We start from the raw sequence: 23,265 nt of genomic DNA on the forward strand, positions 1-23,265 counted from the left end.
AAGTAAGCCGTGTCTGTTTTGTCATTGCGTGTTATGTAGTGGTGCCCTGCTGGAAAACACCCATAACCCCCCTTGAAGAGCTCTGGGTCCACAGGACCACGACTGAAAACCACTGCTGTAGCGTCAGTATTTATTAAATGCCTAGATCTAGATTTAGTTGTTGCCCTAGGCACACTTTAGATAGCCTAAACTCTGGAAGAGGACTTTAGATAGCTGAAACTCGGGAAGAGGACTTTAGACGGCTGAAACTCGGGAAGAGGGCTTTAGATAGCCTAAACTCTGGAAGAGGACTTTAGATAGCCGAAACTCGGGAAGAGGACTTCAGATGGCTGAAACTTGGGAAGAGGACTTCAGATGGCTGAAACTTGGGAAGAGGACTTTAGATAGCTGAAACTCGGAAAGAGGACTTTAGATAGCTGAAACTCGGGAAGAGGACTTCAGATGGCTGAAACTTGGGAAGAGGACTTTAGATAGCTGAAACTCGGGAAGAGGACTTTAGATAGCTGAAACTCGGGAGGAGGACTTTAGATAGCTGAAACTTGGGAAGAGGACTTTAGATAGCCTAAACTCAGGAAGAGGACTTTAGATGGCTGAAACTCGGGGAGAGGACTTTAGATGGCTGAAACTCGGGGAGAGGACTTTAGATAGCTGAAACTCGGGAAGAGGAATTCAGATGGCTGAAACTCGGGAAGAGGACTTTAGATAGCTGAAACTCGGGAAGAGGACTTTAGATAGCTGAAACTCGGGAAGAGGACTTCAGATGGCTGAAACTCGGGAAGAGGACTTTAGATAGCTGAAACTCGGGGAGAGGACTTTAGATAGCTGAAACTCAGGAAGAGGACTTTAGATAGCCTAGCTGAAACTCGGGAAGAGGACTTTAGATAGCCTAGCTGAAACTCGGGAAGAGGACTTCAGATGGCTGAAACTCGGGGAGAGGACTTTAGATGGCTGAAACTCGGGGAGAGGACTTTAGATAGCTGAAACTCGGGGAGAGGACTTTAGATAGCTGAAACTCAGGAAGAGGACTTTAGATAGCTGAAACTCGGGAAGAGGACTTTAGATAGCCTAGCTGAAACTCGGGAAGAGGACTTTAGATGGCTGAAACTCGGGAAGAGGACTTTAGATAGCTGAAACTCGGGGAGAGGACTTTAGATAGCTGAAACTCAGGAAGAGGACTTTAGATAGCTGAAACTCGGGAAGAGGACTTTAGATAGCCTAGCTGAAACTCGGGAAGAGGACTTCAGATGGCTGAAACTCGGGAAGAGGACTTCAGATGGCTGAAACTCGGGGAGAGGACTTTAGATAGCTGAAACTCAGGAAGAGGACTTTAGATAGCTGAAACTCGGGAAGAGGACTTTAGATAGCCTAGCTGAAACTCGGGAAGAGGAGTTCAGATGGCTGAAACTCGGGAAGAGGACTTTAGATAGCTGAAACTCGGGGAGAGGACTTTAGATAGCTGAAACTCAGGAAGAGGACTTTAGATAGCTGAAACTCGGGAAGAGGACTTTAGATAGCCTAGCTGAAACTCGGGAAGAGGACTTCAGATGGCTGAAACTCGGGAAGAGGACTTCAGATGGCTGAAACTCGGGGAGAGGACTTTAGATAGCTGAAACTCGGGAAGAGGACTTTAGATAGCCTAGCTGAAACTCGGGAAGAGGACTTTAGATAGCCTAGCTGAAACTCGGGAAGAGGACTTTAGATGGCTGAAACTCGGGGAGAGGACTTTAGATAGCCGAAACTTGGGAAGAGGACTTTAGATAGCCGAAACTCGGGAAGAGGACTTTAGATAGCCGAAACTCGGGGAGAGGACTTCAGACAGCCTAAACTTGGGGAGAGGATTTTAGATAGCCGAAACTCGGGGAGAGGACTTTAGATAGCTGAAACTCGGGAAGAGGAAGGCAGCTAGCATGTTCTTGAGCTAACGCCTCAGTGTCTCACCTCGAGGGCCAGGGTCCCCCAGGTCTCCCGGCAGTCCTCTATAGCCCGGCGGGCCCAGGGCTCCAGGGTGGCCGATGGAGCCCGCTTCACCCTGCTGTCCCGGAGGCCCGGCGGGTCCAGGCCGGCCCACGGCACCGGGGGACAGGGGTCTCCTCAGGTTAGCAGCTAGCTGAGCGATCTGGTCTGAGGGGAACACGAGCAGATTTAAGAACGGTTGCATCGTGAAGCTTTTCATAAATGCAGTCTGGTAAATTTGAGGGTAAACCCAGGTTGTACCGTCGATCATGGAGCCACACAGTTCCCTGATGTGCTGCTCACTGGTCAGCTTGCCCTGCAACCGAACCACAACAGTATCACAACACATGCTTCAGGTCTATAGCACAGCGCCAACATGTATGGTGAGGCAGTTACGTACAGGAACACCAGTCTTTCCAGAGACCCCTGGAAAACCCTGTTCTCCCTGGAATCCCATTGGTCCAGGTTTCCCAGGAGCCCCTCTGCCTCCAATCTCTCCCTGGGGTCCCACAACTCCTTTGGCTCCCAGTTCACCTCGCTTACCAGCCTGTAACACGGGGGACATGGGGGATGACTGTCCTCGGGTAGTAGCATAATACGTTTAGCATTTGGTCCTAGATTCTGTGTAGACTGATCCCGCATTCAGTCATTGTGCACTGGAGGGAAAGTGTCCAGGACACCGGGTTACACCCCGACTCTTTACCAGAAGAGCCATGGGATCTTTAATGACCACAGAGAGTCAGGACCTCGCTTTAACGTCTCATCCGAAGGACTTGTTACAGTATAGTGTCCCTGTCACTATACAATCCTGCATACTACACTAGGTAGGATTAGATACTAGTCCATCAAGAACAAATACATGAACTTGCCATATCCATTACATGCTTAAGGTTTATTCGTTTAGCATAGTAGGTTTATAGCAGCTGCCAGTCCTGCTGGATATATATATGAATAGACTCGGACTTTGTCCTGCATGCACAATAGAGACGCCAGAATAACAATATTCATGATTCTGAAGATGAAAATACAGGATTATTGTAGATGAATATGCTTGATCTCTGTCACTGACTAGATATATTTATAATAATATAGGCCACTTTTACTGGTAACATCAGACATCTGGCTTTATCAGGACACACAGATATTCCCCCATTGCATTATTATACATTATATTCAACATTATATACAGTAGTTTAATGTAGTAGTGACACTAAAACTCTGTGAACTCTCTTTCACTGCAGGCATTCACTGTATCTCTTACATGATGAGAATAAAAAAATATAAAACGCTTTGCATCTTCATATAACCAAAACTAAAAACTCAAGGTGAAAGCATAATTAAACCCACCAGATTAAGGAGAACCGCTCCTCTAACGCTTCAGATAGTTTTGTATACAACTAACTCTATTATATCGCGAATCATGTCGTTTACATCACCGGTATATATCGTCGCATTATATATTGCGATATCTGGATATAACGATGTATAATTACACGCCTACTTGAATACCTGGACAATCTACCGCATTTCCCACAATGCATTGTGTTGAACTCTGTCTCTTCTGTTATTCACAGCAGCATTTACCACAGATGATGAGTGTGGTGACATGGAGACAATGTTGATAACTGTATTGTCAATGAAAATACAGCAAAATATATAAATGAAAATGAAATAAAAACGATTGGAAATCATTATATTCTGGATTTAAAGTATAAAATAAACAGGCAAATATGTAAATAATTATAACTTAAAAAGGCAAATTTATGAAAAGAGGAAAAGAAGGATTTTCCTATTGATAGATGAGCGCTCACCTCTCCTTTCTGGCCGACGGGACCGTATGGACCCTGAAACAAGAGGAAAGAGTCTCAGAAATGCTGACGTTGAGTGGAAATTAACAGAAGTGTGTGTGATTTACGTACAGGCTCTCCGTTCTCCCCTGGTAAACCATCACTCCCAGCAACTCCCTAAAACACACCAGCACACACCAGTAGATAAACATGCACACAGTTCACAGCTTCTCATCATATAGATCTTTCCTTCAAAGAGTCTGCGTTCTTACCATATCTCCTTTAGGCCCTCCGGCTCCAACGGGACCCTGAAAGAGAGAGAGAGACTCGAGTGAGCGTGTGTGTGTGTGTGAGCAGGTGTGTGTGCGAGCAGGTGCGTGTGTGTGAGCAGGTGTGTGTGCTAGCAGGTGTGTGTGTGCGAGCAGGTGTGTGTGCGAGCAGGTGTGTGTTGAGGAAAGCAGGGGAATACAAACAGGCTTTTCTCTGTCCAGAGCTCAGGACGCCGGACGCTGTGTGTGATCACACCAAACTAACCCGTCTGTGTGTGTGTGTGTGTGTGTGTGTGTGTGTAGAGCAGCGGTTCCCACACTGGGGTACGCGAGGTGACAAAGGGTGCAAAGTTTAATTCTACTCCACCTTAAAGTAACATTAAAGCTGCATGTGTTTCCAGCAGGTAAAATACATGAATACAAAAATACATGACATCCAATCAAATTACCTCATCTTTCACGGTCAAAACTGGCTGCATTCACACTAGCAGCGAATCACACTGCATTACTGCCGTTCTCCACAACGTCACTTTGTAAAAGTGCAAAGTGGGGATTTAGCGCTAACTAGCATGAGGAACAAATATAGACACAGACTGTGCAGAGATCGATATAAGATTCAAACTCTCTTCGATACACAGACGGTCTTGTGTGATTTCTTGTTTGTAATGTTGGTCATGTATTATTTCCTGAATATCCACACGATTGCAAATGTGACATTGATTTTATACAACAGTTCAGCAAATGAAAGGGTAATATTAAGTGATGGTCATTTTAAACTCAGCATCGTCACTAGTTTATCTCCAGCGAAAGCCTCCGCAGAACTGAAGCACACAGCAGTGTTAGTGAACGAATCCTGAGTCCGTGAGTCAGTGAGTCAGTGATTCACTCATGATTGCAGCTACTTGCTTCGTTGCTGAATTAATTTCGTGGTTAAATTAATATTAAAAAGCATCACTTCGTTTTTACCACCATTGCATATTATTAAAGCATTATTTATTTTATAAAGGTATTTAAGGGGCAAATATGTTCCCGTACTGGGAGAGCTGTGTCTGCGGAGAGGCGGACAGAAGCCTCAGGGGACGCCACGCTAACACACACGGGCTTCACAAAACTACTAACAGCTAGAACAGAAATGTGCTGATGGCTTGACAGAGACGTTTCCTCTAGTGTAAAAGCCTTGATGTTTCCTCAGTAAAACTCACCCGCTCCCCGAACCCGCCTCTGATTCCAGTCGGACCCGGCAGACCTGGATCGCCCAGCGCTCCTTTAACACCCTGCACGGGAAGACAAAGAGTTGCATGCGTTTTAATAACATTTATGAATTGTAATAACTGTCATTATATTCCTACAGTGGATGAGATATGACCTGGGTGTGTGGGTGTGTGTGTGACCTGGGTGTGTGGGTGTGTGTGTGACCTGGGTGTGGGTGTGACCTGGGTGTGTGGGTGTGACCTGGGTGTGTGGGTGTCTGGGTGTGTGGGTGTGACCTGGGTGTGTGGGTGTGTGTGTGACCTGGGTGTGTGGGTGTGTGTGTGACCTGGGTGTGGGTGTGACCTGGGTGTGTGGGTGTGACCTGGGTGTGTGGGTGTGTGTGTGACCTGGGTGTGTGGGTGTGGGTGTGACCTGGGTGTGTGGGTGTGACCTGGGTGTGTGGGTGTGGGTGTGTGGGTGTGACCTGGGTGTGTGGGTGTGTGTGTGACCTGGGTGTGTGGGTGTGACCTGGGTGTGTGTGTGTGACCTGGGTGTGTGGGTGTGGGTGTCTGGGTGTGACCTGGGTGTGTGGGTGTGGGTGTGACCTGGGTGTGTGGGTGTGGGTGTGACCTGGGGGTGTGGGTGTCTGGGTGTGTGGGTGTGACCTGTGGGTGTGGGTGTCTGGGTGTGTGGGTGTGACCTGGGTGTGTGGGTGTGACCTGGGTGTGTGGGTGTGACCTGGGTGTGTGGGTGTGGGTGTCTGGGTGTGTGGGTGTGACCTGGGTGTGTGGGTGTGTGTGTGACCTGGGTGTGTGGGTGTGGGTGTGACCTGGGTGTGTGGGTGTGGGTGTGACCTGGGGGTGTGGGTGTCTGGGTGTGTGGGTGTGACCTGTGGGTGTGGGTGTCTGGGTGTGTGGGTGTGACCTGGGTGTGTGGGTGTGACCTGGGTGTGTGGGTGTGACCTGGGTGTGTGGGTGTGGGTGTCTGGGTGTGTGGGTGTGACCTGGGTGTGTGGGTGTGTGTGTGACCTGGGTGTGTGGGTGTGGGTGTGACCTGGGTGTGTGGGTGTGACCTGGGTGTGTGGGTGTGGGTGTCTGGGTGTGTGGGTGTCTGGGTGTGTGGGTGTGACCTGGGTGTGTGGGTGTGTGTGACCTGGGTGTGTGGGTGTGGGTGTGACCTGGGTGTGTGGGTGTGGGTGTGACCTGGGTGTGTGGGTGTGACCTGGGTGTGTGGGTGTGGGTGTGACCTGGGTGTGTGGGTGTGTGTGTGACCTGGGTGTGTGGGTGTGTGTGTGACCTGGGTGTGTGTGTGACCTGGGTGTGTGGGTGTCTGGGTGTGTGGGTGTGACCTGGGGGTGTGGGTGTGGGTGTGACCTGGGTGTGTGGGTGTGACCTGGGTGTGTGTGTGACCTGGGTGTGTGTCGGTCAGCTGCTGTTCTCGTGTGTGAGAGCTCAAGATATCTGATAAATCATAATCCCTTTACCAAACCCCATCATAATCCTCCAGAACACTGAGAGTCTACAGACCGTCACACCTTTGCATCATTATTAGAAAAGGAAAAGAATCAACATTTGCCATACATGAACAAGCACAAGCAGCAATCTTAAAGAACAATCCTCTGTCATGCAGTTCACAGCTTCCACAATACCATACTCGCCAGTTAACTGACTGAATTTTCATTCTGGATGAACTAAAATCATAGAAATGGTTCCTTTTTCTTCCCTGGGTCAGTCATGTGCTGGTTATAGTGAATCTGAAGTTCTTCTCTGGGTCAGTCATGTGTGCTGGTTATAGTGAATCTGAAGTTCTTCCCTGGGTCAGTCATGTGCTGGTTATAGTGAATCTGAAGTTCTTCCCTGGGTCAGTCATGTGTGCTGGTTATAGTGAATCTGAAGTTCTTCCCTGGGTCAGTCATGTGTGCTGGTTATAGTGAATCTGAAGTTCTTCCCTGGGTCAGTCATGTGTGCTGGTTATAGTGAATCTGAAGTTCTTCTCTGGGTCAGTCATGTGCTGGTTATAGTGAATCTGAAGTTCTTCCCTGGGTCAGTCATGTGCTGGTTATAGTGAATCTGAAGTTCTTCCCTGGGTCAGTCATGTGTGCTGGTTATAGTGAATCTGAAGTTCTTCCCTGGGTCAGTCATGTGTGCTGGTTATAGTGAATCTGAAGTTCTTCCCTGGGTCAGTCATGTGTGCTGGTTATAGTGAATCTGAAGTTCTTCCCTGGGTCAGTCATGTGCTGGTTATAGTGAATCTGAAGTTCTTCCCTGGGTCAGTCATGTGCTGGTTATAGTGAATCTGAAGTTCTTCTCTGGGTCAGTCATGTGTGCTGGTTATAGTGAATCTGAAGTTCTTCCCTGGGTCAGTCATGTGTGCTGGTTATAGTGAATCTGAAGTTCTTCCCTGGGTCAGTCATGTGTGCTGGTTATAGTGAATCTGAAGTTCTTCTCTGGGTCAGTCATGTGTGCTGGTTATAGTGAATCTGAAGTTCTTCCCTGGGTCAGTCATGTGCTGGTTATAGTGAATCTGAAGTTCTTCTCTGGGTCAGTCATGTGTGCTGGTTATAGTGAATCTGAAGTTCTTCCCTGGGTCAGTCATGTGCTGGTTATAGTGAATCTGAAGTTCTTCCCTGGGTCAGTCATGTGCTGGTTATAGTGAATCTGAAGTTCTTCCCTGGGTCAGTCATGTGTGCTGGTTATAGTGAATCTGAAGTTCTTCCCTGGGTCAGTCATGTGTGCTGGTTATAGTGAATCTGAAGTTCTTCCCTGGGTCAGTCATGTGTGCTGGTTATAGTGAATCTGAAGTTCTTCCCTGGGTCAGTCATGTGTGCTGGTTATAGTGAATCTGAAGTTCTTCCCTGGGTCAGTCATGTGCTGGTTATAGTGAATCTGAAGTTCTTCTCTGGGTCAGTCATGTGTGCTGGTTATAGTGAATCTGAAGTTCTTCCCTGGGTCAGTCATGTGTGCTGGTTATAGTGAATCTGAAGTTCTTCCCTGGGTCAGTCATGTGTGCTGGTTATAGTGAATCTGAAGTTCTTCTCTGGGTCAGTCATGTGTGCTGGTTATAGTGAATCTGAAGTTCTTCCCTGGGTCAGTCATGTGCTGGTTATAGTGAATCTGAAGTTCTTCTCTGGGTCAGTCATGTGTGCTGGTTATAGTGAATCTGAAGTTCTTCCCTGGGTCAGTCATGTGCTGGTTATAGTGAATCTGAAGTTCTTCCCTGGGTCAGTCATGTGCTGGTTATAGTGAATCTGAAGTTCTTCCCTGGGTCAGTCATGTGTGCTGGTTATAGTGAATCTGAAGTTCTTCCCTGGGTCAGTCATGTGTGCTGGTTATAGTGAATCTGAAGTTCTTCCCTGGGTCAGTCATGTGTGCTGGTTATAGTGAATCTGAAGTTCTTCCCTGGGTCAGTCATGTGTGCTGGTTATAGTGAATCTGAAGTTCTTCTCTGGGTCAGTCATGTGCTGGTTATAGTGAATCTGAAGTTCTTCCCTGGGTCAGTCATGTGTGCTGGTTATAGTGAATCTGAAGTTCTTCCCTGGGTCAGTCATGTGTGCTGGTTATAGTGAATCTGAAGTTCTTCCCTGGGTCAGTCATGTGCTGGTTATAGTGAATCTGAAGTTCTTCCCTTGGTCAGTCATGTGTGCTGGTTATAGTGAATCTGAAGTTCTTCCCTGGGTCAGTCATGTGCTGGTTATAGTGAATCTGAAGTTCTTCCCTGGGTCAGTCATGTGTGCTGGTTATAGTGAATCTGAAGTTCTTCCCTGGGTCAGTCATGTGTGCTGGTTATAGTGAATCTGAAGTTCTTCCCTGGGTCAGTCATGTGTGCTGGTTATAGTGAATCTGAAGTTCTTCCCTTGGTCAGTCATGTGTGCTGGTTATAGTGAATCTGAAGTTCTTCCCTGGGTCAGTCATGTGCTGGTTATAGTGAATCTGAAGTTCTTCCCTGGGTCAGTCATGTGCTGGTTATAGTGAATCTGAAGTTCTTCCCTGGGTCAGTCATGTGTGCTGGTTATAGTGAATCTGAAGTTCTTCCCTGGGTCAGTCATGTGTGCTGGTTATAGTGAATCTGAAGTTCTTCCCTTGGTCAGTCATGTGTGCTGGTTATAGTGAATCTGAAGTTCTTCCCTGGGTCAGTCATGTGCTGGTTATAGTGAATCTGAAGTTCTTCCCTGGGTCAGTCATGTGTGCTGGTTATAGTGAATCTGAAGTTCTTCCCTGGGTCAGTCATGTGTGCTGGTTATAGTGAATCTGAAGTTCTTCCCTGGGTCAGTCATGTGTGCTGGTTATAGTGAATCTGAAGTTCTTCCCTGGGTCAGTCATGTGTGCTGGTTATAGTGAATCTGAAGTTCTTCCCTTGGTCAGTCATGTGTGCTGGTTATAGTGAATCTGAAGTTCTTCCCTGGGTCAGTCATGTGCTGGTTATAGTGAATCTGAAGTTCTTCCCTGGGTCAGTCATGTGTGCTGGTTATAGTGAATCTGAAGTTCTTCCCTGGGTCAGTCATGTGTGCTGGTTATAGTGAATCTGAAGTTCTTCCCTTGGTCAGTCATGTGTGCTGGTTATAGTGAATCTGAAGTTCTTCCCTGGGTCAGTCATGTGCTGGTTATAGTGAATCTGAAGTTCTTCCCTGGGTCAGTCATGTGTGCTGGTTATAGTGAATCTGAAGTTCTTCCCTGGGTCAGTCATGTGCTGGTTATAGTGAATCTGAAGTTCTTCCCTGGGTCAGTCATGTGTGCTGGTTATAGTGAATCTGAAGTTCTTCCCTGGGTCAGTCATGTGCTGGTTATAGTGAATCTGAAGTTCTTCCCTGGGTCAGTCATGTTTGCTGGTTATTGTGAATCTGAAGTTCTTCCCTGGGTCAGTCATGTGTGCTGGTTATAGTGAATCTGAAGTTCTTCCCTTGGTCAGTCATGTGTGCTGGTTATAGTGAATCTGAAGTTCTTCCCTGGGTCAGTCATGTGCTGGTTATAGTGAATCTGAAGTTCTTCCCTGGGTCAGTCATGTGTGCTGGTTATAGTGAATCTGAAGTTCTTCCCTGGGTCAGTCATGTGCTGGTTATAGTGAATCTGAAGTTCTTCCCTTGGTCAGTCATGTGCTGGTTATAGTGAATCTGAAGTTCTTCCCTGGGTCAGTCATGTGCTGGTTATAGTGAATCTGAAGTTCTTCCCTGGGTCAGTCATGTGCTGGTTATAGTGAATCTGAAGTTCTTCCCTGGGTCAGTCATGTGTGCTGGTTATAGTGAATCTGAAGTTCTTCCCTGGGTCAGTCATGTGTGCTGGTTATAGTGAATCTGAAGTTCTTCCCTGGGTCAGTCATGTGTGCTGGTTATAGTGAATCTGAAGTTCTTCCCTGGGTCAGTCATGTGTGCTGGTTATAGTGAATCTGAAGTTCTTCCCTGGGTCAGTCATGTGTGCTGGTTATAGTGAATCTGAAGTTCTTCCCTGGGTCAGTCATGTGTGCTGGTTATAGTGAATCTGAAGTTCTTCCCTTGGTCAGTCATGTGCTGGTTATAGTGAATCTGAAGTTCTTCCCTGGGTCAGTCATGTGTGCTGGTTATAGTGAATCTGAAGTTCTTCCCTGGGTCAGTCATGTGTGCTGGTTATAGTGAATCTGAAGTTCTTCCCTGGGTCAGTCATGTGTGCTGGTTATAGTGAATCTGAAGTTCTTCCCTGGGTCAGTCATGTGTGCTGGTTATAGTGAATCTGAAGTTCTTCCCTGGGTCAGTCATGTGTGCTGGTTATAGTGAATCTGAAGTTCTTCCCTGGGTCAGTCATGTGTGCTGGTTATAGTGAATCTGAAGTTCTTCCCTGGGTCAGTCATGTGTGCTGGTTATAGTGAATCTGAAGTTCTTCCCTGGGTCAGTCATGTGCTGGTTATAGTGAATCTGAAGTGATTGGCCTGAAGACACCTGAAGTCTGGGAATGTTCCAGGTTCTTCTATCTTTTGCTCAGCTGTGACACCTCGGGTTGCAGCGCGAGTTCAATGATCCCATACTGTCATTCGCCATTTTGCATTTCATTGAAAATATTCTTGATAATAAACCAAAATAAACCTCCTACTGCATTTTTCTTAGACACCAAAAATAGTTCTGCTGTAAAAATTATTTGGAGCTAATGGTCAAAATGTAAGTGATTTTATCATCATGTTGCATGTTAATTAGACTTATGAGTGCTATATATATATATATGAGCACTGAAAAGAGTCATGTGATCACGGCTGGGGTCCACCTGAGCTGATGTCATCACCACCATCGCTTCTTCAATGACGTACGACTCGCATTGATGGGAATATCGGATCTGTCCGCATGCATGTCAGACACAGATACACGGATCTGGCTCATATCAGATTTATCTCCACATATGAACGAGGCCTGAACCGCTCTGAGAGTATCGGACTCATGTTACATGTTGGTCATATCCGATCTGAGCCGCGAGAGGGAACCAGACCTGAGCGACCTGAACCCTGTAATGTAAGTGTCCTTTAGCAGTGTTTGGTTCAGATGCGAGAAGCTCCCATCCCTGTTCTGCACTACATGTAGAGTTCAGTCTGTGTCTGTCAGGTCACTGTGCAGACACGAATGCTTTTCCCCGTCCGAGGCACTAGTGTTCATTTCAGTGACGGAAAGTGCTTTAAATCATGACTAGGCGTGACGATGACAAGATGACACCAACATCATTAATGACTAAATGAACATGCAGTATCGTTGACGAACAAAGACGAGACTAAATTGTAGTTTAAAACATAAAAGCTGCAGTGTTCATGCTTGTAGAAGTTCAGCGATCTCTCACTGAGATATTCTGCTTACATGAGAGCACCTTCATCCAGTCCTTGCTCCTTCTCGATGACTTAATCTGACATCAAACCTTCTCAGTGATTGTATTGACTGTATTGTTTGCAAATGTGTTGCTGAATAAATGCACTCGCGTTACCTCTGTGTGATGATACAAAGTCTTTTGCTGTCATTTTAATAAAAAAACGTCATTTGAAATTATTAGAAATACTATTAGGAATTTCATTGTTTTAATTTTTGAGGGAAGTTTCTTGTTTAACTAGTTTTCATAATGCAGCCAGAAGAGTGTTTAATTAGCCTATAATACATCAGTACAATAGATGTGGTAAAATAACCGTACATAGGAGAGCTCTTATGGGTCAAAGTGTCATAATTCTGATGAAATCGTGTTTTACATGATTTCTGAATGTAATAATAAAATACAACTTATCTGTGTTGTATTTCTTTCAACAATGCAATTCTGACTCGGTGTGACATATTCAGGAGCAACTTATTTCCCAGAAAAACAGCGTTATGTGTGAACAGTGAGATCTGACTGTGATACCATAGACACCAATTACAGAGTTTCCCCGTTGTTACACCTGACATTATCCCATGAAATATTCCCATGTGCAGCTTACCTGGAATCCTTTAACACCTTGGGGTCCAGTGTTTCCAGGTAGTCCAATGCCACCCTAATAAACAGACAGATAAAGCATTACACATGCCTTGAGCTTCACAATGAGCAACCACAAAGCCTCTGCTAATCGCAGCACATGACATGACTGTAGCAACAGAGCATTGTGGAGCATATACACCTCTAAATGAGTCTGGGTAATACTGTGAGCCAATCTTAGGTCCAGAATTCAAGACAATTCAACCATAAAAGGGAAAATGGAGATAAAAAAAACACAAATAATTTTCACTTGTGGTTTAGTGGTGTCAGAATCAGCAGAATGGACAGGACTCGACTGATTCAAAAGCAGATCCACTCGCATGTGTGATGGGTGAAGCTGAAACTCAGTTCACCTCTATACAGCTCTACTCGACATGGTGGGTATCGTTTGAGTTTTAACAATTACGATTTCGTTTCTGCTTATCGATTCAGATTCTTATCGATTCCTCATTTCGATTTCAATAAGGTAAAAAAAAAAAAAAAAGTCTTATTGCAAACTTAAAACAACTAACCTAACTAATATAAATTTCAAGCATTACTAAAGCATTATTAAAGACAAGTAAACAATTGGTAATTAAAAAGAATAAATAAAACATTAACAATCGCAACAAATAGATACTGAACAAAGATACGTGTGAAATAAAGGTGTTCGGTACAGAAACTGTAATCAAGTGTAAAATAACACTGCACTTTATAAATAAAATATACATTACAAATATAGTTACAAAAGCTATTCAGCCAAGAACGAGTGAATTTTCTCTGTCTTTTGTTGTTTGATTAGTGTTATTGTAGAGACGGCATCAGGAATATTAGGCTCACGGATCCAATATAGCTGTACATTACATCAAAATCCCCAGTGTAAGATTAACACTCTCAGTGTTTATATTGTATAATCCACACTCTCAGAGTGTTATAAGTAACACTGAAGCAGTGTTAAAGTTAATGAGATAATTAAGTGATTAATTGAGTGATGATTGAGCATTATTGAAGACACCTGATGTTAACAAGCAGAATCACTGAAGGAGAAAATCACAAATTGTAAGTTACCATTATGGTGATCAGTGTTTGCTTTAGTTGGGCTCTTGACCCTTAAACTATCATCTTTAGATCTAGTTTGGCTGATGTTACTGAGTTAAAACAGCCAGATGAACAAGGAGAAAAGATGATCTGATGGTTTTTGTTGTGTTTTCACATAATCATTATTTCACAATCATTTAACTTGAATCACTGAACTCCTATAGAGCCTACTTTCTGAGTTAGTTTTAGTTTATTGATTATAGCAGTACTGTCCTTTTACAACATAATTTAACATTTACAGTGCAATCCAAATGATTTCTTAAGAAATAAATAAATAAAAATGTTTAGACAGACATCAGTAATCAGCCTCTGAATCTCAACAATGGTGACAATTATAAAGCATGTTGCAGTGCATTCTGGGTGCCACCAATCAAAACTCATTCATGGCTCCCATCATGCATTGCTGCATGAATAAATAATGAGCTTATGATCAGAGTTGATCTCTTTATCTGAATATACGGTTTGTCACCATTGCTGAGATTTATACGCTAAATCTTGATGTCTGTGTGTGCCTTTATGAAAGATGTTGTTTTTTTGCTGCTGGACAGTGCTGCTATAATCAATAAAGTAAACCTAACTCAGAAATTGAGCTCTCAATGAGTTTGATTCAGTGATTCAGGTCAAATAATGATTATGTTAAAACACAACCAACACCATCAGATCATACTTTCTCTTTGTTCATCTGGCTGTTATAACTCAGTTACAGCAGCCAAACAACATCTGAAATAAAAAAGTAAGGGTCAAGAGCCCAACTAAAGCAGACGCTGATCACCATAATGGCGACTCACACATTTAAATGTTCTCCTTCAATGATTCTGCTTGTTAACATCAGGTGTCTTCAATAATGCTCAATCACTTAATTATCTCATTAACTTTAACACTGCTTCAGTGTTACTTTAACACTCTGAGAGTGTGGATTATATAAACACTGAGAGTGTTAATCTTACACTGGGGATTTTGCTGTGTGTGCAGAGTCGTCTCGCGTTTGAATGGTTTAAAGTCATATTGAAATGCTAACAAAGGAATTGATAAGAGGAATCGAAATTTTTATTTTATAATAAGTATCTCATTCCTGACCTCAAGTGTTCGATTCGTAATTAAGCCTGTGTCTGATGAGTGTGACAGTCATGCTGTTACTCACAGCCACTCCTCTGGGTCCGGCTTCTCCTCGCTCTCCAGGGACGCCGATCTCGCCCTGCGGGAGGAGGCATCTTCAGTAATCATCAACTGAGCAGCACACAGCGTATTATCAATACCCTCTTACTAAATGACCTAATTATATATACAGAATTCAGAAGTACAGTAACATTAGCTGCATATCAGCATGCATTACCACACTACGGCTCTCAGAAACTGTTCATATCAGGTCAAAAGTCAGATACATACAGGTATACCTGGCTCTCCAGAGGGTCCTGCTTCTCCCATCTTTCCTGTATTGCCCTGAATGGAGAAGGATTGTTGAATTATATTCCATTTGAAGTTAAAATCTAGTTCAGATGTTCGTTTAGACTCAGAAACACTAGACCAAAGAGCAAAGAAGACCAGGAACAAAGCACCTCGAGCAACCCGTCTGAGCTGGGAAACACTGAAGCATCAAGTCATGTTCCCTTCAACCCTTGCGGTTACATAACACATCTCATCCTCATTCTTGCTTTATTATATGCATTATACATTTCTTAATTAACCATACTTCAACTAAATAAGCTCATAACTGTTCCACGCTAAGTGATGCTTGAGTGATCAGGGATATTCCAATTCCAAATACTTGTTGTGTCATTTTACTTTAATTACAGCTATTATAAAGGCGAACCTCAAGGATAGCCCTGCTATCAGGTAAGTTGCAAACAGACTGATATACTCACCACTCCTCCTTTGGCACCTTTTGCACCAGCTTTTCCTGGCAAACCCTGAATTACACACAGACACATGTTGTGAGTTGTACAATGCTACTAACATCTGAGGTAGCCACTCAAATTAACAAACAGATCAACCAAAAGGTGAATTAAACCTTTGCAGATTTTAAAAACAAGCATGAATGACAAAAGAATCACATCAACTACACCATCTCTTATTCATATTTCCTTTCTCATATTAATATTTAATCTGTGCTTAGCTTTTCAACAGTGTGATGGATGATAATACGTACAGGCAGACCATTAGGTCCTTTCTCACCAGGTACTCCAGGTCTACCAGCGTCCCCCTATGGACACAAACACACCATGAGCGTCACTGCGTTCTGACACAGCGATGGGAAGCCTAGCAGAAAACATTTACCTTTTCACCGTCTAGTCCTTGAGTCCCATCCTTCCCATCCCTGCCAGGGATGCCCTAAGATCCACAGAGAGCATTATTATGAGGAAATCTAACGGTCATCATAACAGCCTGCAAATTATACATATCCTTACAGGTTCGCCTTTAGGTCCTGCACCTCCAGGTACTCCCTTGGGGCCGATTTTTCCCTATTGAGAGGAAGACATTGACAATATTACAGAAGAACAAGCCTAGAATATGAACTAGAAGTGACTACATCTAATAAGTAATATGATGACACAGTTTTCTTACGATCTCTCCTTTGGGCCCTCTGAAACCTTGAGGTCCTTTTTCACCAGCATCACCCTATTCAGAAGATACACACAGCAAACCTTTACTGATGAGATTCACTGTGGCACTTACATACACATTCATGAGAATAATGTGCAAACTTTAAGTAAGGAGGGGTGAAACACTCACGGTTTTTCCAATGACGCCAGCAATTCCAGGTTTTCCTCTGAAACCAGGCAATCCCTACAAACAGAAGTAGATGCACGTGATGTTTGGAGATCACTCTGCATATGTCTGACTGAATGTATTTGAATGAACTGTGAGGACACGTGTAGTGTGATGTTACTGAGGTCTTACTCTGTCTCCCACTGGCCCTCCGGGACCCTGCAGACCCCTCAGCCCTCGAGAGCCCTTCAGTGACAGTGCAAACAAAAGAATGAATGGAAGGAAAAAAACAGCTCCTAAAATTACGTCATTTCCCACAACACACAATGGGGTTTATGTTTGAATAAAGTAATGCACCACATTTCACGTCACAGACACTTTTGAAGAAGTTGTCAAATACAGTAGCCAATATAGGACACTTGGGAAGTTGCCATTTTAAAAGATTCCATTGATTGGCAATTGTTAGTATGTGATCCTACTCTTTTCTGTTCTGTTGTGTTCTTCTACACAGAACTATTTAACACAGGGCTTTATCATATTGCTTTTATAAAAGCAATAAACAATGAGACTTTTGATTTTACCAAAGTACAGGTGTGAACAGTGCTGACCAGTAATATGATCAGATTACCAGGTGTAAAAAAAAAAAAAAGGTTTTACAAATATTTAACCAATGAAAAGCATTTAAAAGAGCTTGTGACTCTATTGGCTCCTCAAGCTGTCAGTCAAACCTCATTACTCCACCCTGTCTCTATTAGTGCCACATACAGTTTGGAGCATCTCTGCTTGTTTGCAACGCAAGGGTAAATAAAGAACTGATGTTTGAATAAGTACAGCATTATTTTTACTCAAGAAACTCTATGGGCCCTATCTTGCACCCAGCGCAATTGACTTTGTACACCGACGCATGTATCATTCTTATTTTGCACCCGCGCAAAGCGCGCTTTTCCCTCCACAGAAGCACGTCGCTAAACTAGGGAATGAACTTGCGCTCCCTGGGCGGTTCAGCGCAAAAAAGGAGGCGTGTTCCGGCGCAAACGTTCCTTCATGCTATTTTGATGGTTTAGAAAACAATTGCGCCACTAACCAGGAAAAAATAGTTTAAAGTCAGTGGCGCATGCTTGGCCATAATCAATGTAGCGTGTGCACAACGCGCACTTTGATTCTCTCATCTACACAGAAGCAGCAGTTTTCATTTTTGCAAATCATACATTATTACGATAGATAGATCGATCGATCGATCGATCGATCGATCGATCGATCGATCGATAGATAGATAGATAGATAGATAGATAGATAGACAATTTATTTTTAAAAGCATACATCTAGCTTACACATTTACCCAAATTATCATACGCCTGTTTAACCGAAGTTAATTTGGGTGGGTTTCTCCATTTCAATGTAACTTCTCTCTTTTACGGCCGTGACGAGAGCGTTGCTCTCCTCGGCTGTGAACCGCTCCTGGCGCGCGTCTGGCAAATCCGCCGTTATAATAGCAATCCGCTATGGAAAAAGCGCGTCTGCTCTTAAAGGGAATGTGAGATGACGCTCTGATTGGTTTATTTCACGTTACGCCCAAACCACACCTATGAATAATGAAGCTACTTCAGACCAACCCATTTTAGATTTGCGTCGGGCGCAAGAGTCATTTATCCCGCCGGGAAAATAGCAACAGCGCCCAAGACCCACCCACAAAGTTACTTGCGGTTTACGCTTGACACTTGCGTTTCAGATCGTTAAAATAGGGCCCATGGTCTTTAAAGGCTAATGTTTTTTTTTGTATTTGAAGAGCAGAGAAAAGTCTTAGTCTGGTGCCGTCTAGTTTCAGCCAATATACTGTTTTAAATATACTATGCATAGCGCTTCATCTCTTATTTCATATGATTTTGTCTAAATGCATTCAACCGCAAGAAAAAACTGATCACCCATATAGCTACAATAAACTTTATAAGTTTAGAAGACACTCAGAAGACACTGTTCCAGTGATGGACAAAACATATATCACTGTCATTCGCTGGTCAAAAACCTCGTAACTCCATTTGAGCTTGATTTTCATAAAATCTTAGTATTATAAAGACACATGCATGTGTCTGACCATATATACAACCACAATACAAAATTTGATGACTTTAATTATTTAAAAAATATGAGCTTTCCGCCCAACAGCGATGATATGTAGCTAAATTTGTTGTTTTATCATCTTAAAAACAAAACAAAATCATATAGCTACCTTATGGCCTGATTGTGATCCTACCTGACTTAAGCTCGTTTCACATTACATGTGATTACTATTTTTTAAATAATATCCAGTTTTAATATGCTATTTGCAGCAATGCATGTTTGTGCAATTTCGTTTATTTTAGTGCTTAGTGGAGTGCCATGTGATTTTTTACTCATCAAAACTGTGCCGTGGCAAAAAAAAAAAGGTTGGAAAACACTGATCTGGAGCACTCCATTACTGTTCCCTATCAGTCAGTCACTCTCGACGTACATCGTGACCGACGAACAGAAATCTCGCTAGAGAGGCCAATCTATTTCGAGTGAAACTAAACGAGCCAATGCACATTGGCGTGCAATCATTTGCATCAGCTGTTCAGCCACGCAGCACGGGTATATAATGAGTAGAAGGTGCGATTGCACTTCAGCTTTTTGCTTCAGAGCCGAGCACTTCGATGCTGTGTTCTCTACAAACAGAGTGTTTCAAGACGAGCGAGCTCTCAGCGGGACCTCTCCAGGAACTGGTGCGGGCGATACAGTGCGGCAGCGTGATCGATCTCTCTCTCTGTCTTTTTTTTTTTCTGATTGAGCAAAAACAAAAAAGCTGTTCTTACAGCTGGTAAGGTGCGACATGAGAGCGCTGAAAGGCTGTTTTCACGGCTGGTAAGATCGCCAGCAAGAGAGACAGCGCACGACAGGTGCACATTCCTGTATGTGTTCACTGTGACCGTTCCCCTGCGTGCTTCAGCACCAGTGAAAGCAGTCTCTAAAAGAGCTTACACGGGCAGTGCGCGTTTTTTTAAAGGTGCCACTCTACCTGTGTGTTTCTGAATGTGGTCGTTACCTGGGATCACGGGATGGTCACGAGCGCTGTATCGCGTGTCTGGGTATTGAACGCGCTGAGGCAGCGTTCGTGGATGAGTCATGTACCCATTGTGGGAAGATGACCACCTCGGAGCTTCGGTCGAGACTCTCGTTACTGCAAAGGGGCGGAGTCCCTGCGCCTCTGCGGCGATCTAACCCTCCTCCGAGGGTTACTTCAGGCAGTAGTGCAGGTGACCTGAGGGTTACGTGAGCGCGCTTCCTTCAGGGAACCAACCCCCTAGGAACCCTAATCCCTCCCACGTTCCGCAGCCAGTAGAGCCGCCGACAGAATGTGCTGGACAATCCATGAGGTGTGTACCAGTCGTTTCCCCCATGATGAACAGATGTTGGTCGCGGCATCGGAGGATGGGTCAGACTTCTCTGCAGATGATGGTTCGTGCCCGAGTCGGACCCAGAGATGATGGCCATGCTTTCCCGGGCCACCAACAGGATCGAGCTCGTGTGGAACCCTCCACCTTGTCCCGAGCCCTCGAGGCTGGAGGAGCATGAGGAGCTCACGGGGACGTGGACGGCACCTTTTACTGCCAGAAACCGTCCCGGTGGCTCCTCCTCCCTCATCACCCTTGATGGCGGGGCGACTATGAGTTACACGCGTATCCCACCAGTGGAGCGGGCCGTTGCTATGCAACTGTGCCTTAACACCACTTGGTGCAGAGAACCGTGTCTCCCTTCCTGGGCCTGTAAGTGCTCGTCAGACTTAACCAGCAAGGCTTACAAGGCCTGTGGGCATCTACCATACACGCCATGGTGTTGTTGCAGGTCCATCAGGCCAAGGCACTTAAGGACCTGCTTTTCGGTCGACGAACCGTGCCTAGAGTTCGGGCCGGGTGACAACCATGTTGTACTGAGACCCCGGCCTGGTTATGTGCCCAAGGTTCCTACCACTCCCTTCAGGGACCAGGGGGTGAACCCGCAAGCGCTGCCCCTGGAGGAGGCAGACCCAGCCCTGGCTTTGTTCTGTCACGTTCGCGCTCTGCATCTGTACGTGGACAGAACTCAAAGTCTCAGGACCTCAGATCAGGTCTTTGTCTGTTACGGAGGCCAGCAGAAGGGAAAAGCTGTCTCCAAGCAGAGGATGGCCCACTGGATAGTGGATGCTTAATAAGCACAAGGTGTGCCCTGCCCGCTCAGGTTGCATGCTCACTCCATGAGAGGCGTTGCATCCTCCTGGGCACTGGCACGTTGATTCTCGCTAACAGATATCTATAGAGCTGCGGGCTGGGCGACACCTAACACGTTTGCTAGATATTATAGCCTACGTGTAGAGCCGGTCTCCTCCCGTGTTCTCACCCTAAACGGGTAGAAGCACTGAGAGGCCGGTCCGGTGCCAGGCCTTTATCTGTTGAATCCTTGAGAACCGGGTCTAGGCTGGGTCCCAAATGTGTATTTCTTCCACGGCTGCTCCTAAAGTCACCCAGTATTTCATATGCAGTACAACCTTCAGGTTAGTCCATATGTATATCGCCACATAACCCCTTCGGGGAAGAATGTGGATTCCGCAGCGTTCTCCTTCCTTTCCCAGTGTTATCCAATATTCTCACTGTATGGGTTATCACGGAACAACAGTGACAGATACACTCTGTGTTAGCCCTCTCCTATCGTCCTTCCAGGCAAGAAGGGGCAAGAGGCTCGCACAGGGCGCTGGATGGGGTCAACAGCTGTGGCGCTTTGGTAGGGATTCCTATTCGTCTGTTACGACGTACAACGAGAGTGACCGACTGATAGGGAACGTCTCGGTTACGTAAGGTAACCCTCGTTCCCTGAAGGAGGGAACGGAGACGTACGTCCCATCGCCACACCCGCCGGGGCAGCCAGCTCATTGGCTCGGCTCCTCAGCAAAAACTGAAGTGCAATCACACCTGCTGCTCATTTTCTGCTGTTGAAGAGCACCACAAAATGCTCTATTAACCTAATTTCTAAACATCTCTTCTAAAGGGGGAAGCATCTTTGATAAGTAAATTGGATATTTTTATTCACAAATCAACTTTGTCTAACATAGTTTTACTGTAAATTGAGAAAATATCAATGTTAACATTTGGCAACGCTTTACCACAGTGGAATTGCAGTAATGTATTTCCCCATTAGGATTTTTTATAGTAGCATCAATAATATGATTGCAGTTATTTATTTATTTGAAGTGTTTATTGTAGTATAGTTGTATTTATGTATAAACAACAAAATGATTTATTCTTTTCAGAAAATGAATTCATCAATATTTTAAGGAAAGGGCAATAGGAAGAGTGCAGAGTTATCTCTTCCATGGGATGAGAGTGAGGATGAGTTAGCCAAATGATTGGGAATGATAGGGATTAAATGATAGGGATCTACTTATTTTTGATTTGCATGAGTTTCAAGTATATAAATCTATCAATTTCTAAAAGAAATGTGCAATTAAACGGAAAAGACAATCATAACTTTATAGAAAAACTACATTTTCCATTGTGGTACAGCGTTGCAATATTTCCCTAAGTATCCCCCCAAAAATCTTTTTTTCTAAAATCTTTTTGGATTTGTATGATGATTGATTGATTGAAATGTATGCTATTCAATTAGCATATGTATGCTATGTAATTTCATGTATTTCATGTAATATTTGAAAAAACTATTTCATGGTTAGAGCATAATGCATACCAAAGAGGGTTAAGAGTGAATGTGTGTATATTTATTTGAAAATAATTCAAATTGATTACAATAAACTCTAGTTCTTTTCCTACTATATTTTTCTTTATTCCCTTTAATTCTCTCCCTCCCCCAAATGTTCAAGACATAGTTAAGGCCTTGGTAAGTGTAGCATGTCTAGCTGAGGTACAGTAAAACAGCGTGTGAATTATTCCCACCTGTAATCCCACTGTCCCTGGGATTCCCGGAGGACCAGGCGGCCCCTGATCACCCTGATGGAAAGAGACACAGATAGAAACACATTACAACAAGCTGGTTTCTGCTTCTGTTACATTTCTGAAAAAGTTTCAGTGCAATTTCTGGAAAGCTTTAGAACGGTGTTTCAATGTATTCCAAGGGTGGTAAGATCTCACCTTCTCACCGTCTTTCCCCAGCTCTCCCTTGCTTCCTTTATGACCTGTATGACCCTAAATGAAAACAGAACCAGCTCAGCAATCTGTGATATCTTCTGTGATGAGAGACACATGCTTTATCATCATAAGTACCTTGAATCCAGGCATCCCAGGCGGTCCAGGAGGACCCGGAGGACAGATTGCCGGACACTACAAACAAGACAATGATGCAATCAATCTGCATGCAAAGAAAAACAAGACCGCTGAAGATGTATCCTTCCTAATAAGAAAACTCTTCCTTCAGACACAGTAGTCATTTTGAAGGAAGATAAAATAGAGATGTGTGTTGAAAACGGGATTACACTTACAATAGAGCTCTCAACACTGTGTAAGAAGGTACATGTGAAGATGGATGTGTGTGTGCTGGACACACAGTGTTGGAGGACGGTACAGGGGTTTTAACTCACCAGCAGATCTCCATTGCCTTCAGGAAGAGTTCCTGGAAGTCCCTAAAAGGAGGAGGATGATACATAAAACTGGATTATTAAAATAAAATAAATGTGTTTCTGCACTTTTAGTTTGAGATGCAAGTACTTACAGGAGGTCCATCTAAGCCTGCAGGACCAGGAAGTCCTGGAAGACCCTCAGGCCCCTACAACCAATCACAGACCAGCATCACTGATCACTCTACCTGGACGTGTGCTTTTCATGTGTGTAGTGTAGACAGCGT

General features: G+C 44.4%; 1 protein-coding gene across 1 annotated transcript in view; it reads right to left on the minus strand.

Moving 5' to 3' along the window:
• col9a3 (collagen, type IX, alpha 3) overlaps positions 1–23,265 on the minus strand; it is a 31,472-nt gene that overhangs the window by 1,953 nt on the left and 6,254 nt on the right. Inside the window, exons 9-30 of the mRNA XM_082146013.1 lie at positions 23,134–23,187; positions 23,003–23,044; positions 22,689–22,745; positions 22,557–22,610; positions 22,362–22,415; positions 16,618–16,671; positions 16,450–16,503; positions 16,282–16,335; positions 16,125–16,178; positions 15,994–16,047; positions 15,866–15,919; positions 15,582–15,626; positions 15,106–15,159; positions 14,861–14,914; positions 12,608–12,661; positions 5,212–5,283; positions 4,013–4,048; positions 3,873–3,917; positions 3,765–3,797; positions 2,354–2,500; positions 2,215–2,269; positions 1,939–2,121 (exon numbers count right to left, since the gene is read on the minus strand). Coding sequence (XP_082002139.1) covers positions 1,939–2,121; positions 2,215–2,269; positions 2,354–2,500; positions 3,765–3,797; positions 3,873–3,917; positions 4,013–4,048; positions 5,212–5,283; positions 12,608–12,661; positions 14,861–14,914; positions 15,106–15,159; positions 15,582–15,626; positions 15,866–15,919; positions 15,994–16,047; positions 16,125–16,178; positions 16,282–16,335; positions 16,450–16,503; positions 16,618–16,671; positions 22,362–22,415; positions 22,557–22,610; positions 22,689–22,745; positions 23,003–23,044; positions 23,134–23,187 — 1,363 coding nt within the window. The remainder of the gene's footprint in view (positions 1–1,938; positions 2,122–2,214; positions 2,270–2,353; positions 2,501–3,764; positions 3,798–3,872; positions 3,918–4,012; positions 4,049–5,211; positions 5,284–12,607; positions 12,662–14,860; positions 14,915–15,105; positions 15,160–15,581; positions 15,627–15,865; positions 15,920–15,993; positions 16,048–16,124; positions 16,179–16,281; positions 16,336–16,449; positions 16,504–16,617; positions 16,672–22,361; positions 22,416–22,556; positions 22,611–22,688; positions 22,746–23,002; positions 23,045–23,133; positions 23,188–23,265) is intronic.

The sequence above is a fragment of the Leuciscus leuciscus genome (genome assembly GCF_965113295.1).
Source record: "Leuciscus leuciscus genome assembly, chromosome: 18".
In the NCBI taxonomy this organism is placed as follows: Eukaryota; Metazoa; Chordata; class Actinopteri; order Cypriniformes; family Leuciscidae; genus Leuciscus; species Leuciscus leuciscus.